The 17104-nt window shown below is 35.0% G+C and overlaps 1 protein-coding gene across 1 annotated transcript in view; it reads right to left on the bottom strand.

Annotated features, from left to right (window-relative positions):
• Window positions 1–10021: 10021 nt before the first annotated feature.
• The window catches only part of LOC129221252 (DNA-directed RNA polymerase III subunit RPC3-like), an 85752-nt gene continuing 78669 nt past the window's right edge, over window positions 10022–17104 (bottom strand). The window contains exons 10-11 of the mRNA XM_054855711.1: window positions 15455–15622; window positions 10022–10225 (exon numbers count right to left, since the gene is read on the bottom strand). Of these exons, the coding sequence (XP_054711686.1) occupies window positions 10082–10225; window positions 15455–15622 (312 nt within the window). The 3' untranslated portion in view covers window positions 10022–10081. The remainder of the gene's footprint in view (window positions 10226–15454; window positions 15623–17104) is intronic.

Here is a 17104-nt window from a genome sequence, read left to right as displayed (position 1 = left end):
CCTCAAGAGGTTGTCTTAGGCTCCAAGACCACATCCCTATACCTCACAATTGTCACAGAGCCTCTCTCAAACCCAGACTGTCAAACCACCACCGCCATAATGGTCGATTTCGCGGATATTGGAAGGCAAATAGCGAGTCCCGTTTTAGCTTAAACGACTGTTCTTGTCCTACGTTTATATGGATAGAAGCCTGAACCTGCTACCTATTGGCGTAAACTAGTAGGAGGGCAAGTGCCCCCTACTTTTTTTTTAGCCATGGGCAGAGTTAGTATTTTGACCCCCTAGTTTTTAAGAAAAGGATTTTTTTTTAAATTGTTTGTCATGTGATCTGCAGTCGGATCTCAACTTATGCGAGAGATGCATTCCAAGACCCCCGCGTAAGTCGAAATTTCGCGTTGTGAAAAAGGGTATATGTGTAAATTATTTTATAAACATATATAATTATTTTAGACACTTGTTAACACCACCTCAAACCATTTTAAACTATTTCTTAATTATACATTACCGTTTCTTACATAAAGAACTAAATTTTTATTCGCATTTTTAAAATAGCTGTGTTAATCAACATAAAATACTCTTACGATGCACAAAATCAATGATCAACAGGAAAGAGACACATAAAATAAGCCAGTGCAGTACGTACAGTATGTAGTAAAAATGAAATGATGTACTATAATAATACTATAGGGGAGAGTGTTGTACCTTGGGACACTGCTAATTTCTAAGAATCTATTTTTAGCAGCCATGTTTTTGTAATCTTTAATAGTAACCTTGACCTTTAAATGGTGCCATAGTAAAAATCAGCACCAAATGAGTAAAATTGACGATTTTTTTAGAGAAAGAAAATTTCATGACTCCAAAGTAAATATTTTCTTCATTTTTTTCTTTTTTTTCATTTTCTATCGTCGTATTTGTAAAACTAATCAACTGAATTTAATTTTGTTGTAAAAGAGAAGTACTTTAAATATTTTAGTTATGAGAAAGTAATGATAGTTCATCTACATTGACCACCATTTTAGTTTTTTATAAACCGCTTGGTGATTGTACCTAGGGACAGCCAAACATATTGTACACAGGACACGTTTCAAGGTACAACATATGCATGGTTCTTGGTTCCTTATAAGTAAGATATGTTTAGGGGCATGGAACAATGTTCTAATCTTATTTTAAAAAAAATATGTGGCATAGAAATAGGTTGGGGTATTTTAATGTGACTTTCTGATTTTAAATTTGATTCAAATAATTGACGTTAAAAATTAAAATATGAAAAGTTTCCCAAGGTATAACGCTCTCCCCTAGTTAGTTGATCGATCCAGCAATGATATTTGTAACTTTAAAAAAAGGAAGTTGTTTATTACTTACCCTACTTGATCAAATCGTTTTTCTAATATATTTTAATATACAGTTGCTTCGTTAGTTCTTTTATAACGTTTCCATTAGTGGCAACACCCCTCTTCCTGGTTTCTTTAATTCTCAATGCAAGACCAGCTTCCATTTTCATTTTTATTTTTATTTATTTATTTTCATTTTGCTTAGACACTTCTCGGCGAACTTTTACGGGTTTCCTTTTCTTGACTTTTAATCGTATATATGAGGCAGTGAGAAGCAAAGGGATGTAAGCGCACATTTTCAAGTTTTGAGTAAAACGCGTTTAAAAATAACATCCTAGGTAGGCTTTCATTGATTTTTTTTTCTAAATTGTGCTGTATAGCAGCAATTACCAGGGCTACTAGTACCATCTTTTGCCCCAAGACTAGAGATTTCAACTTTCCGGAAATTTTGAAGTGGTCAGTTTTTTACCGATTTTTTTCGGGAAAAATGAGAAAAAATGGAAAAATTGATTTTTTATGAATAAAAATAGGATTTCTTAATAGCTCTGTGTTTCTGGGAACATATAAAGGGCTAAGCATTAAAAATATATACATTCCACACATCTTTTTTTTCTGCTTGACAGAAGCACATGTAAAAGTAAGCTTAATTAGAAAAGAAAAACTTTTTGTTTTAGAACCGAAAGCTTTCTTGATCAAACTCTAGAAATAAGTCAAGCTGTCGTTCAACCAATAATATTGGGTAAGGTGGTCCAATCATAACAATTATGTTTGCTTGTTGTGCCTCATCAAACAGTATTTGATGCGGTATGCTGCTTCAAGTGGTTTGGAAATTATAGTCGATGTTTGGAAAGTGTGCAAAAATGAACAGTGAACATTTCAGTTAATCGTCAGGTCAAACAAAAGTGAGTTCAATGAAATTCTTGGGTTTCCACTATAGAGAAGTTGCTCGTAAGATGGGGGGAATTTGTGATTGATAAGGGCGACTAAAGACAAAAACAGATCAAACAGTAAATTTTACGAGTTCCAAAAAGTTCATGGAATCGTGTGACTCCAAAGATGTGAGAAACGTTTGAGACGGGATGTGTTTTGCTGCATCCAATTTAACTCACATTGAATCGAGTTACCCCGTTGTTGCTTCATTAATGTTGGTCATTGTTTGAGTGCAGTCAAGTTTCTGTCTCCTCTTTTCGAGTCCTGCAGAATATATAAATAATGTCAGGTTTTTCATTGCTTTCTTCATTGGATGAAGGAAAATATTGTGAATTTTTTTGTAAGTTAATTATTTTGAGTGCATTCCTTAAGCCTACAGAACTGTCCAACATTGCATTCAGGCTACTCCAGCGGCCTTTACTTGCAATCAGTAATACTTTCCCGATATTTTCTAAAGCGTAAATCTAGGTTTTAAATTTTAATGATGGTTTTCAAAAATGTTTTTAAACTAGACGCATTTTCTCAATTGCTAAATGTGTGAAAACTGAAACCTCCGAATGAGAATATCAATTCATTCTCAGAAAAATGTACTCTATTTTTATTGTGCTTTTAAATGGTAAATCCACAGTTTATCGTATGCGACAGAGTTTTTCTTGCCTTTCTTGCAGACGTACGAGGAAGGTAATTCAAACTTCAGTCGATGCTTATGAAAAGTTTTTTTATGAGCGGTAAAAGTTGGTAAACGTTAGCATAGAGAAAATTTAAGGAAATGGGGATCCCGCGGGATTTGGCTCTCAATCTCGCGGGATTGATTACGCTAAATATCGTGCGGGATCCCGTGGGATTCGGGATCGGTATTGGAAACCCTAACATTTTATTTGTAGAAATCAACTTAAAATATCAAAAAATTATGTTTGAAATAATTTGCAATTTTAGTTAATTTTGAGAATATTGATCAGACACTAGAAAGTCGAAATTGGTATACAGGAAAGTAGGCTCGTTTAGTTCTAGACGGAACTTCTTGTTTCTTCTTTCTCTGACTTTTACTGGGAAAGTAGGCTAAAAAAAGAAAAATTTACCGAAGAGTATCTTTGCAAAACACCAATTCACTTTAAAATATAAGTATATTTTACTGAAGCTACAAACGTTTGTATTTCAAATGAAAGTATTGAACGAAATTTAAAATTTCACTATGGAAAACCAAAATAGTCAACTAGTTTTGTGGGAAAAAAAAGTGGAAGAGAAGGGTTTCTCTCCAGCAATTTTATTTAAAAAGACTAAAAGAAATAAAAAGATATGGATGCAGCCAAAGAACAAGGAGAAAGGATGTACTGAATTTGATCCCTTTCTACGTCATCAAAGTTAGCGTAGAATTGTATTTTTAGAACTTCAATTTCGAAAAATTCGGAGGGAAAGTCCTACAATCTCCTTTTTCCTCCAAACATAACCGAAGATCCTTAAAAATTGTGTTTTTGAAACTTCCAATTCCTAAACATTTATGGAAGAGGGGAACGAGCCTCATCCCTTCCCGCATCATTAACAATGGCCTACAGTTGCGTGTTTAGAACTTTGGTTTCGAAAAATTTGGAGCAATTGCCCCCCCCCACAACCTAAAAAAAGATTAAAGATAGTCTAAAATTTTCTTTCTTAAATTTAAGTTACGAAAAATAGCTGGGGCAGAGTCCGTGAACCCTATCCATTCCCTAACGTTGTTACCAAAAAAAATGACCGAGGGAAAACATTCGAATTTCCCCTCTCCTTAACATCACCAAAAATCGTCGTAAATTACGCTTTTGAATCTGCTATTTCGACAAGAAATCCAGGAAGCTAATCCGAATCCCACCTTTTACTTAACATAATAAGAAATGATCTACAATTGCGTTTTTAAGACTTAAATATTTCGAAAAATTTCCGGAACGGAGCCTTGAACCCCATTTTGCGTAACATCATTCAAAGATCATCTTAAATTTCGTTTTTTTTTTAAAACTTCAATATCAAAATATTGACGGAGAAAAGTTCCTAAACCTCATCTCTTTGCTAAGTATAGTGAAAACTGCCTTCATACTCGTATGTTTTTATGACTTCAATTTCGGGGAAGGTGCTGCCAATTCACCTTCTCCCAATATGTCAAAGATTTTCTAAAATTATTTTAGGACTAAAAATTCGAAACAATTGGGCGCGGAGGAAGGGGGAGGGGTTAGGCCATATCCAGAGGGGGGGGGGGGGCAAAACGCGAAATATGTTGTAACGTAAAACAGAATAAAGATTTTTTTTTTTTTTACTTTCTTATTCCAGAAGGAAAAATAAAAAAGTTTTTAAATCTTAATTGTGTAACTAATAACGAGTGAAAATTGGAAGAAATACAGAATTAAGCAATTATTTTAAGCAGTTATAAGAATTACAGAATAAGTTCTTATTAGCTGCAAAGCATACTTAAAATTTAGACACTCATTAGGATTTCCTTGCTCTCTTTCCCAGTTTAATTCAGGGCCATCCAAGGCAGGTCTCTTTTCAGGTCTCTCCTTTGGTAGACTTCACCCCCCCCCCCCAAACTCTTATAAAACTTACACTACGCACAGGCCCTACGAGAGACCATGTCAGCCTAGTCGGAAACTAGGGGCCCGGGCCTTGGAAGGGAAAGGGGCAAAACGCAAAAAAAAAAAAAAAAAAAAAAAAAAAAGAAGAAGGAAAGAAAAAAAAAAAGGGGGGGGGGGGGGACTCCGAATAAGAGAAAATGTAAAGATTAAGTAAAATTTACTCTTTTAATGTTTACTGTTGTGACACTTGAAATAGAGTTAATTGTTTTCTAGTAGGCTGTTTTGATTTTTTTTCTCCCTCCCTCCCCCCACTTTTTCCTTCTTTTGTCTCTTTCGTTTTCTTCCCTCTCTTTTTTTTCTTATTTCCCTCCCTTCCCCCTTTTCTTTTCTTTCTTGTTGGTGGGCCCGCTTTGGATCTCTGCGGCCCCGACTACGCCGATTTCGGCACTACCCAAGGGTCGGGCCAGGTTTGCCAGATTTAAGAAGAGTAAATATGGGACAGTCTAAGAGTGAAAGGGGGGGGGGGGGGGAGGGCTGGGATATTTTGAGGTTGAGGGCAATTATTGGATATGGTGTATTTTTAAGGGGGTGCTTTCTGACGTAGAACATCTCTTCATGATAAATCTGAAAAATTCAATTGTAGCAATGCATTAAACCTTACAAAATGTCGCCGATCAAAGTATAAAAATCGTTTTCATTGCGATTGACGACACATGAGCAGAGATATATTTCCAACAGTCGATGAGCAAAGAGGGAGCAATCACTCGACTCCTCAACGTCTGCCACCAAAACAAAAACCAAATTAAAACGAAAATAATTTTTGCGTTTTCTGCCACATGATTTTCTTATTACTCTTTGTTTCACATTTTTCGTTTAACTTTATTTTTTCCCCTTAAAATAATGTCTCGTTTTGTAAAATATTGTTATTACCTAGAATACGGGACTTAGTCCCCAGGACAATTTTTCAAAATACGGGACTGTCCCTTGAAATCCGGGACGTCTGGCAACCTTGGGTCAGGCCCCTAGTTTTCGATTAGGCTAGTATCTGATTACCAAGATGTGACTAATTCAGTTATTTGATACATCCTGCGTAAAAAATGCAAAAATCACGATTCTCGCGTTTTTGCAGCATATTTTTCGAGATAAATTTTTGTGAGCTAAACTATTTTTGTGTGCATAACATTTAAAAGGTTCTGTTTGCCTATTTACCTTCATGTTTTTGCTGTTTCAATTACCCACATATAAGGCCTCAAAATACAGATTTTCATATCTATTTTCAAAAAATTTACCGGGATAGAACCCCCCTGAAATTATGGATACTCTACATCGCACTTAAAGGGCCACTCTTCCGCTAACCTTCTCACTACAAAGGTGAATAAAACATATAATATGAAATTAAAATTAAAATAAAAAAAACAGCGGTAGCATTAAAAACGACGCGTGTGCGTTAGGGCAATGTGCGAAACCGGGCCCCTCCCGAAAAAAAAAAGTTCTAAATACGGCCTTGGGGGGGGGAGTCCCCGGAAAGCTCAACCTCCTAATTACAGCGCAATTATACCATTTAAGACTAGGTTTATATTGTTAATTCACCTTCTCTGTTTCTTTAACACTGTTCTGCTTTCTCCTAACTTTTAAGCTTGACAGACTTATGAGTGTTCATACCGTAGTAATAAAATACAATTTTCAGCAATGTTCAGTTCATGTTGGGAATAATTCGATGTTTAGTAAGGTCAATAAAAGGGTCTCTAATAGTATTCACCACTTATTTTCTGACATAAAAGTATAATTTGAATAATATGTAAAAGTTATCTAAAGGAAGCGTAAGAGTTCCTATTCAAATTAAAAACTGGGTGTTTTTAATACAGCGTTTCCAAAAACTAATTCAGTAAAATTTTACAGTGATTAATTTCCCTACGATTGGGACCCAAGTTTTTTTGTGTGATGCCGTGTTTTCCCGCCCGAAACAAACCAAAAACGTTTCGGGCGATTCTCGAAAAAATTTTCCTGTGTGTAACGCTAAGTTTTTTATTTTTGCAGCTAACCAAAGTCTTCAAAAAATAATACTGTTGGGGAATAATACATGCTTTAATATATTATCAAAACATAACAGTTAATCCCATATTTAATTAATAGTTACTTGAATAGAATGAATGAAAAAATTAACGTGACGCACGGGACAGTTTTTCAAGAATCGCCCTTTTACAGTATGATTCCTTGAAGAAAAATATAATTTAAGTCTAAAAAAAATTCTACGAATTTTTATTATTCCTACATTTTTTTAAATTGAGTTTAATATAATAGTTTATAGCCATAAAAGGGGTGCAAGTTTTCAAAAATAGCCTCCTTTTAAGTTTAATCCTACGTGCGCCTCTGCCTGCACCTTTTACCCAAACAAAGTTTTTACATCCATTTCTAATTACATCTCTAATTTCTACATGAAGTGTAGAATCGATAACGAAAATTTCGTGCCTCCTCCCTGACTGCCACTGCTGTTACACACACACACACAAAGACTAAGTACAAAAAAAAATCTTATTTCCACATGAAGTATTATTATATCGAGAACGAACATTTCGTGTCCCTCCCCACAGACAATACCACTGCTGTCACACACACACACTGACTTTTTCCAAAAAAAAAACATCAGTTTTACATGCAATATTACAACGTCGATGACGAAAATTTCGGGGGGGGGGGGGATGCGGTAGATCTCCCCTGGCTACGTCAGTAGGCCCAATGCTAATTTCAATGGACGAAAATCTCTCTAAATTGACACACATTTGCAGGAACCCTGTAAGTCGACATCCAATTACTATTTTAGTCCAAGTTTTGCTGCGAACATTTTTTCATTTTGATCTATTCTCAAAATTTTACGCCGCGAATTCTTGGTCAGGCAATCCTTTTTTGGAGTCTTTTTTTAGAGAATTATATCTTTTATCCAGAGGAGTCAGACACCACACTCTGCTGAACGTGCAATTCTAAAATATTAGGAAAGGGTAGGATAAATGTGCAATCTAGAGAAAGAAGGCACCATGACGCGTTTTTCAAACAAGAGTGAAGGAGATTTTTTATCTTTAACACACCTGACTGACAATAAGCTTTATTTTCAAAAATTATGGAAACATTTTTCACGATGTATTCAAATAATATCAATGATTTTATTTTGTACTTAAAAAAAAGAAAGAAAAAAAAATCATTCACTAATTAATTTTCATTATGTGAATGTTAAGCATTAGTAAGTGATACAGAAACTCTTTAACAATTAAAATTATGGAGCCTCACTCAGTAAATTGACATCCACTTAAGTCGAAATGTTTTCATGCTCCTTGAAGTGTTCAGTTATCAAAATTTCACTGTACTTGCAATAATGGTGCATTTAGCATGCATAATTAATTTTTGTGTACTAATACCTAATTCAAAAAAACTTAGTTGTAAGCAATGCAAAGGAGCTGAAAAATATGTTTTCCATAACTAGTTCTTTTAAATACGACAAAAAAGCATTATTGAGGGCATGATAATCAAAAAGTTTTTATTCTGAAAAATGGAAAATTCAATGCTTGCAATCAATCGGTGATGTGAGCTGGCAACCTAACAACAATATAATTTTCTGTGCAATAGATTCTGAGTTCGTCATATTGCTCTTAGTGGCAGAGATTTACGAACCGTCATTTTACTTAATTAGATTAAACTTCAGTCCGTTATATGGTGCACTGTATAAATAACCAATGTGAAACATTATTTAAAACAATTAACGAAAATGAACGTGACTGAACAGATGAGATCTTATTATAACAACATTTTGACTTGGCCAGTAGAGTCTCTCGCACTTGTTTTCATACCAATTCATGAATAGAGCTATAATCTAATGTCTAAAAATTTAAATACGATGTTCGCATTTTTGCCCCGGGTACCTTTACTTGTTTAAAGTGATGTAAAAAAAAAACTAAACTGGACATAAGGACCAGGTACAGTACAACCTTGTTTATCCAGACTAACTGGGACCAAAGGCAATCCGGATGATCTGAATAATATGGGCAGTGGGGGGGGGGGGGGGCAACTCCCCCGTCTACTTTTATGGTTAATCAATTTATTTTATTTTACAATTTAGGAACCAAAACTAAAAATTATAAAAAAGGTAGAAATGTCAAAATTTTCAAAACGTAGTCATGTTTTACTTTGTATATCTGCTTATGAAACATTATTTAGCAAAAGCAGTTACTTTTAGTTTATGCATTCATTGTTTAGATATTAGTAAATTTCACTTGAACAAGCCATACTTATTTAGTGAAATTATTACCAAGTGTTTGGGGTAAATAATGTCAGTCCAATTCATGTCTAGGTGTTTCTTTGGGGAAAGTTATTATGTATATAATATGATTCATCAAAATCTTAAGAAAAACATGAGTTAAGTTGTTGAATTTGCATCAATTCTCACTTATCTGGTCTCAAAACCAGCCGAAACAACAAAACTTTGTACTTTTTTTCTGTTTTTATTCTTTTGCTGCTGATAGAAGTCCTATGACTTTCAGTTGTCTTTTTTTTTTTTTGCCTCCCCCTTCACTTACAAGCCCCAATCGCCACCTCTGAATAAGGGTAATAAGTGAAACAAATTTTTAAATAAGCAGATGTACCTTTTAATACAACAAAAAACAATGCATTGCAACAAAATTACATAGGCTTGTTTTACGCCAATGCTAAAAATCATTTACGATACAGCTGCAGTAGTGCTGAACTGATGCTCCAAGTACGCCATGATGCAAGTTATATTACTACAGTGAAACCTGTGTAAGTTGACCACTTGCCGTGCACTACTTTAGTGGTCAACTTAAACAGGTGGTCAACTTACAAAGGTTGATTTATATGATTAGGGCTAATTCCGTGCCTGAAAAAAGTGGTCAACTTAGACAGGTAGTCAACTTACGAGGGTGGTCAACTTCACAGGTTTTACTGTATAATGTATTGCACAAAATATGCAGAAGTCACACTTGATCAAAAACAAAAAGCGAATATTTGGCATACTTAAAGCTTTTATAATTTCAAATTATTATTAATGCGAATATAAAACTTAACTCTACATATTTGATACAGATAAACCGCAGATCTGGATAAATTGGGACGGATATACAAGCTCCTACTGTACTTATATTAGTAGGAACTACCAAAGTCTGTAACAGGCTGTAGTGTCTTAAAATAAGCACAACTTGTATTTATAATTTTGTTTATTTCAGAATCAATATTTACAGTGTAAGAGGAACATAATGGCAGAACCGAGAACAGTCTGTTTCATTTAAGGCTGCAGTAGTCCAGCCAAATGGAAAGGGTGAGAAGCATTTCTGAGATTTGAATCTGGCTAGAGTCAATCTTTTGGGTCACTTCTGTTACTTTGGTGATGACAGCCTCTTCAGGTGGAGTAAGGATGTTCTGTACCTAATAACACATATTACAGGACAAGTCATGATTTATTCTCTAGCAGTATTACATACTTGCAAACAACAGGAAATAAGAATAACTGATTTATTCTCTAGCAAGAGGAAGATTTCTTTAAAAACAGACAACTGCTTGTTTTTCTTCCCCCAACCTCCAGTCAGAGCCGGCCTTAAGCTGATTAGAGCAAAAAGACCCAATTGGACCCCGCGCCAGCAGGGGCCCCCGCTCTAAAAAGTCTTTTTTTTCCCTTTCTCCTGAAAATAAATAAGAAAAAAAGAAAAGAAAAGAAAAAGTTCAAATGAACTTTACTGATATTTATTATAATACGCTTAACTGATACTTAATTTGGTAGTATGGAGCTATTTTCAGTTCGACTAATGGATTTAGGGAGAGTTTCTTGTCTATATCCAAGGCCGTATACCCACTGTACCCCATTAATTCCGATCTAGAGAAAGGGACTAGGTAGTGTGGAACCAATGGACAAATTTTTAATGATTATCGGCAATTAATACGGTGAGCATTAACATACAGGTCAAGGGGCCCTATCCCAGGACCGTACTATCTCATGGGCAATGCAGGAATTTACCCAAAGCCCCGAAAGTTTAGGAATTCTCAAAGGTTTTAGTTCAGGAATTCCCATTTTCATTTATTTCACTTAATATATTAACTTTTATTATTATTTTTTTATTTCTTCATTTTTGTTGAAAAAAAAATGCTAAAAACTCAGCAGCAATGACAATTTTTCTAATATACAATTAAAACTAAAGTAGGTACGTTTCTAAAAAAAAATTAATAATAAAATAAATAAATAAATAATTGAATAAATAATAAACTTCAAATAGTGCTTGCTTAATACGCGTAAAACATTTGTATAACCATTCTAAAAAGAACAAATTGCCTATTGCTTTCATTCCTCTCCTAACGTTATACATTTAGCCTGAAATTTGGTTTTGAAATCTTCAATGTCTACAAATTTCTAGGGCCAGCTATCAAACCCTGACATTTCTCCTAATGTAAACGAAGGTAACTTAAAATGCTTTTTTAAGACTTCAATTTCAAAAAATTTCATGAAGAGGCTACCCGAACGCCTACCCTTACCTCAACTTTACCACCAAAGACTAATTACATCATGAAGTTTTCAGTTTCAAAACATTTCCAATCAAGGAAGATTCATAAATTTCACAACGCCCTCCCCTTCTCCCCTAACATCTCCAAAAGTAGTCTAAAATAGTGTTTTTACGATTTAAATTTCAAAACATTTCCAGCGGAAGGTCTCTGAACACCTCTTTCTAATGACCCTTTTTCTGAGCCTCAGCACAATAGCTTAAAATTTAGCATTTACAAAATATTACCACGAGAAAACCCTTGAATTCTTCCCTTTCCATGAATAGCCTAAAATTGATTTCATTTTCGAAAAAGATTCTGGGCAGAGTCTCCTCCCTTGTCCTCTATCGTTATCAAACAGGGCTTTAAACTGCGTTTTTAACACATCAATATAGAAAATTTTTTGAAGAGTCGCTGAATCTTCTGACGTCACCAATGATAGTTTAAAATAGCGCCTTAAATCCTTGAATTTTGAAAGTTTTCTGCAGGCGATCACCAAATTCCCTTTCTTCATCTTCATCAAACATTACCCAATTGGGACTACAATTTTGGAAAAAATTTCTGAGAGAAACGCCCAATTTCTTGTCGTTATCAAAATTAGCCTCAACTTATCCTAAATTTGAAAAAATAATTACGTAAGTAGAAACCTCCGCCCCCCCTCCCTTAATTTCACAAAAAAAATGCCCTCATTTGCGGTTTCAGAGGCCAGCTTTGAAGACTCTTCCGGGGACCGTAGTCGGTTTATCTTACTTCTAACTCCCTCCTCATTTCCGTATGAAAACTGCTCAGAAAAAAAAGACTTCAATTTTGAAGAATTTCCAAGAGGAGGTCTCCCATTCCCTGCAACTCCGTTCTACTTTCGACATCAACAAAGACAGTCCAAATTTTCTTTTTTAGAACTAGAAAATTTCGGTGAATTTTACTTTTCTGTCAAAGCAATAAATTGCTCACATAGGCGGCTCGTACGTGAGGGAGGGGAGGGGGGAGAAACCGCCCCCTTACTTTTCAGAGTTAAAATTAATGATCTATAGGGAAATGATTTTTTACTGGGTGGATTGATTTATTTCCCTCAAATAAAAACTGAAAATTCCAACTAAATGGACCTTTTCGTGTATCTCACGATAATTGAACTTGATTTTAAAGTGGGAAGTCTACGGTGACCATTCGGCCCTATTTTGGAGGCCATATTCCACATGTTTTGGAGATTATTTAATCATGTTGAAATCCCGTAATAAAGTCCAATTTTACAAAAAAAAAAAAAAAAAAAAAAAGAATCAGCACCAGGGGCACCGTTTCCTAATCCCCACACTTCTTTTGACCCACCACTTTTTTCGTGCACCAGCCGCCTAAGATAGTGCATAAAGAATTTCACGGCTACTTATCTTACGTTCTTATAAAACTAACATATTTTTGTGGGCATTCATTCATTTCTTAATAAATAAATGAATAAATCAAAATAAAAAGTGATGTAGCAACTTGATGGAAGACGGATAATTGCAGTGATTTCGAATAATTACCCGCCGCGGAAAAATCGACGCTATTTCTCAAATTTGTAATAATTCTATAAAGGGCCCCGCCAGAATTCTGCAATCGGGCCCCGCATGTGCTAAGGCCGGCTCTGCCTCCAGTTGCATAGTGTGAAGGGCAGATATGAAACTGATGAACATGGTAGATGGGGAGACTGCATTTCTGCCCTTCTACACTCTCTGTTACTACAGAGTTCAAGATAAGTTCCTACTGAGTTGCATCAGTAGCGTAACAAAAGGTTGGCAGGATCAGCTCTAATGGTGCAGCAGCTAGGGGAGCAGCATTTTGACTGATTTAAAAAAATAAATAAATTTCTCAAAAAATTGATTATATATATGAGTAGAAAAATGCTTTTATAAATAAAAATAAAAACATAAAAAAAGTCTCGCAAAAAAAGAGCTAGAGGGGAAAATAAAACAATCCTTAATTCTCCCCCCCCCAAAAAAAAAGAAAAGAGGGGGGGGTTACCCGTGGTGTGAAATTCATTGAGTGATTAGCTCAAGACTTATACACACAATTTGCACAGCAGGCAGCTGGAGAGCGCTGTATGCTGAAAGATTCCATTTTTTCGGGGAGGGGTGACATTTTATCGGGCATAGTTTGAAGTGTCTAGTTTTTCTTAGGCTCTCTCTCTCTAAGTATTAATTCTCATTATAATAAATAACAAAAAGTCTTATTTGAATGAAATATTGGGAGGTCTTAATCAGCGATTTGCCGGTATGTAAACAGTCGTGTTTTTTAGTTAATTTCAGATTAGCAATGTTTTTCGCATTTCCTTTGCTTTATAAAATATAAAATAATTTAAAAATTATTTTATAAATATTTTTTTGCATTTTAAAAATTATAAAATAATTTTTAAAATGCTTTGATTTTTATTTAAAAATTAAGGTTTCTTTCTTTCTTTTAGTAAGCACATAAATTATGCTTATTGTACAGTTTCCTAATGTTTTAAAACAAATTTTATTAAAAGTTGAAACTGTTTAAAAAAATTCTCATTTGGTTCAAGAACGTACATTATTAATATGTCTAAACGAATTACAAATATTATTGGTTTTCTTTTTTGGGAAGGGGAGAATTCTGAATATGCAGAAAGAAATCCTAATTTTACCGAATGATAAAATTCGAGTATGCACACATATACATGCATAACATCTACTGCGAAGGAAAATTGGGCATCATTGAAAACAATTTAAAAATAGAAAATAAGAATATTAGGGTTACAATATTGTCTCCTAATTTCTGTACCTCAACGCCAGAAGAACATAACTCACATTATTATAATTTTACAGTAGAGAGGAAAAACTTTTTTCTGGCGCATGCAAAGAATGCGAAGCACGCTCTTTTAAACCTGGTAAAAAATTGAAAAGGATTTTTTAAAAAGAATTATGTTTACATGGCTCGATGTGGGATAGGTTTCTACATACAATGCACTAACAAACAGAAAATTGTAAGTTTTGGACTTACGTCCTTCTGACTCTGAGGTACACATATGTCAAATCAATTAGTCAAATTTCCACCCAAATTTTTTTTGGGAGGTCACAGTGACCACAGTGACCTCTGGTAACTTTCCATTGGGACAACGCCGGGGGGGGGGGGGGGTTCGCCAGAGGTGCCAGACCCCCTATGTATGCTACTGAGCTGCAGTCATATAAACATTTACTGTTTTTCCTGGGCCGTGGTGGCCTGATCGTTAAGGTTTTGGATTCATAACCTAAGGGCCCCATGTCCGATGCCAGCTGATAGAAGATCATCCGTATTTATTAATGGTGATAGGGGCACATAAAATATGTCTTGGTCACAAAGTCCCCCAAGTGAATCAATACCTCTGGGGGTATTGGAGCAGGGATTACTGGGCTTCTAGCCTGAATAATAAAAACAGAGCTGTCTTCAGGGCCCATCTTTCTGGTAAAACCACAAATAGTAGCAAGTATGGGGGGCCCTGAAGGCTGGAGTATGATATGATATTGATGTTCTTGCCTGGTGTGAATTGCAAAACACTATTCATTTCCTGCAGGCACAGAAAAGTGATGCAGCGGGAATTTCTTAAAATAATGAGTCAAGCGCATAGAAACAGCTTTGTGGTATTGTCCATGAATGGGCGTCCACAGTTTGAAGATGGTCGAGCTAATGTGAATGTTGAAAGAAGTCAAGGATGCAAGTCTTTCTCTACAGACAATCTTATTTAGCAAGTTTATCAAGTGGTTCAGGAAAAATCGAATGTTTATCATCAGTGAAAGAAGTGGCTATAATGGTGAATTATCACCATAGTAAACAGTATTGCAAGGACTAACTTGCAGTTTGCAAAGCATACTGGAAATGTAATCTGTTTCAAGCTTTTAATTGTTTGAATTTTTCACAACCCACACACATTTATACATGCCTGCCTTATGATGTATAGATTTTTTTTTACATGATTAAAATGTACACTCCTGTGTTACCTATTACTTTTACGTATTGCTGCTCATCTTGAGCTTTGACTGCCAATATTTGTGATAGAAGAGTAGGGTTGAATTGCTTCGAAAAATGACATTATAAGCATAGTAAACAAGATTAGAAACATGGCAATAATGATGAAGTGAACAAATAGAGAGGACCCACCTCCCGTATCTGCTCCTCCTCAGCCCCAGACTGTTTGAGGGAGGCAACGATGGCATCAATGCGCTCTTTCTTTTCCAGAAGCCTCCTGTTCTCTTGCTGCTGCAACTCACTACACGTGAGAAGATTGTACAATGCCTGGTAACACCTCTCCAGGAGCATTCGGCACACCTGTCACCAAACACAAATAAACATACTGATCACCATTAAAGCAGTGAAGACAGAAAAACAAGAAAAGAGGGTTCATTTCTGGCCAAAGCACAGCAATAAAATGAACCTTTTCAGCCAAAGGTTGATTTTCTGGGGACAACTTCGTTTCATTTTAAATAGGCATACATCTCTTCTTTTACAACTGTAATTTTTGGATATTTTATGAAATTTAATGCCTCAAAAATTTAATGTACTAACCTAAGAAGTATTTTTGATGACTGCACACATGAGATACCATTAAAATGTTATAACTTTTTTCTACAGCCAAAATATATAGAGGAAAACATTTTGTGACAACTTTCAATTTTCATATTTACAAGCTTTAAGAGGTGGAGAATTCACTTTGACAACATTTGGGAAAGTGTATCAGTCTGTAGGTGGGTAAACACTTTTTTTTTGTGAGAGTTTTAACTCAGAAAGAGATGAAAGGGAATTCAGTATACTAATGTTCAGCAAAGAGAAGAGGTGCTGATTAATTTTTAGTGTGAATCTTCCCAAGTGGTTGGCACAACCATTTTTTTCACTATACCAGACTTTTACCTCAAGAAGTAGTAAAGAAATTTACACAAAAATGACTTATTTTAAGAGTTATAAAGGTTATGACCACCAGGGTCGTCCGAAAAAAAATTAACCAGTGGGGTGATCGGCTTAGGTACCAAAATATAAGAAGTGGCATAAACTAAGCTTTTGCTGCATTACAATTTATTCATTTATTTTTTTTACCATTATTTTTTTCAAAAAAAATTTTTTTTTTTAATGCTAATATATTAGACTAAGTTCCTGTATTTTATGGTACACATCGAGTTTGAATCACATGTTCAATAATCAAATAATTAATATAAAAATGTTCAGTGCTTTTCCAATATACGTACACCATTCTGTGTGTTCTTAGGATGGCCGTCTAACAGTTCTATTCTTTAAAATTCAAAGATTGGTTTTGGAAAGATATGATTTTAAACCAACGGCTTGGGGTGCTTAACCTCCAACTCACTGGTTGCACGCCTGTTGGGTCTGGACTATATTAGCATTTAGGTACTGAAAAATTTACTAAACTACCTAACACAAACACACATATATTTATAATGTAAATTATTTCTTTCTAAATGCTATAGTAGAAATGTGTTAAAGGGGAGCCGGCTGATTGCTTAAACAGAGTTGCCATCTCTCATATAAAAGTTTTCAATCTTAATCTTATCACTTATCTATAGTTCTTAATACCAGAAAAATACAGATGCAACATTCATTTAATATTCCAAGAAATAAGATCCAGAGAAAAAAATGTTTTTTAATTAAAATATGCATTACAGTTCTAGGGGAAGGGGGAACTGAAGAAAAAAAAAAACTAAAACATGCATGTGATCAGGGCCAGTTCTAGTAGTTCTGCCACCTAAGGCGAAATTGGCAAGTGCCGCCCGCCCCCTGAATTTTTATAATAATATAAAT

This window comes from Uloborus diversus, chromosome 1 (assembly GCF_026930045.1).
Source record: "Uloborus diversus isolate 005 chromosome 1, Udiv.v.3.1, whole genome shotgun sequence".
Taxonomy (NCBI): domain Eukaryota; kingdom Metazoa; phylum Arthropoda; class Arachnida; order Araneae; family Uloboridae; genus Uloborus; species Uloborus diversus.
Note: the sequence above shows the minus strand (reverse complement) of the source record. Positions and strands in the feature narration are given on the sequence as shown.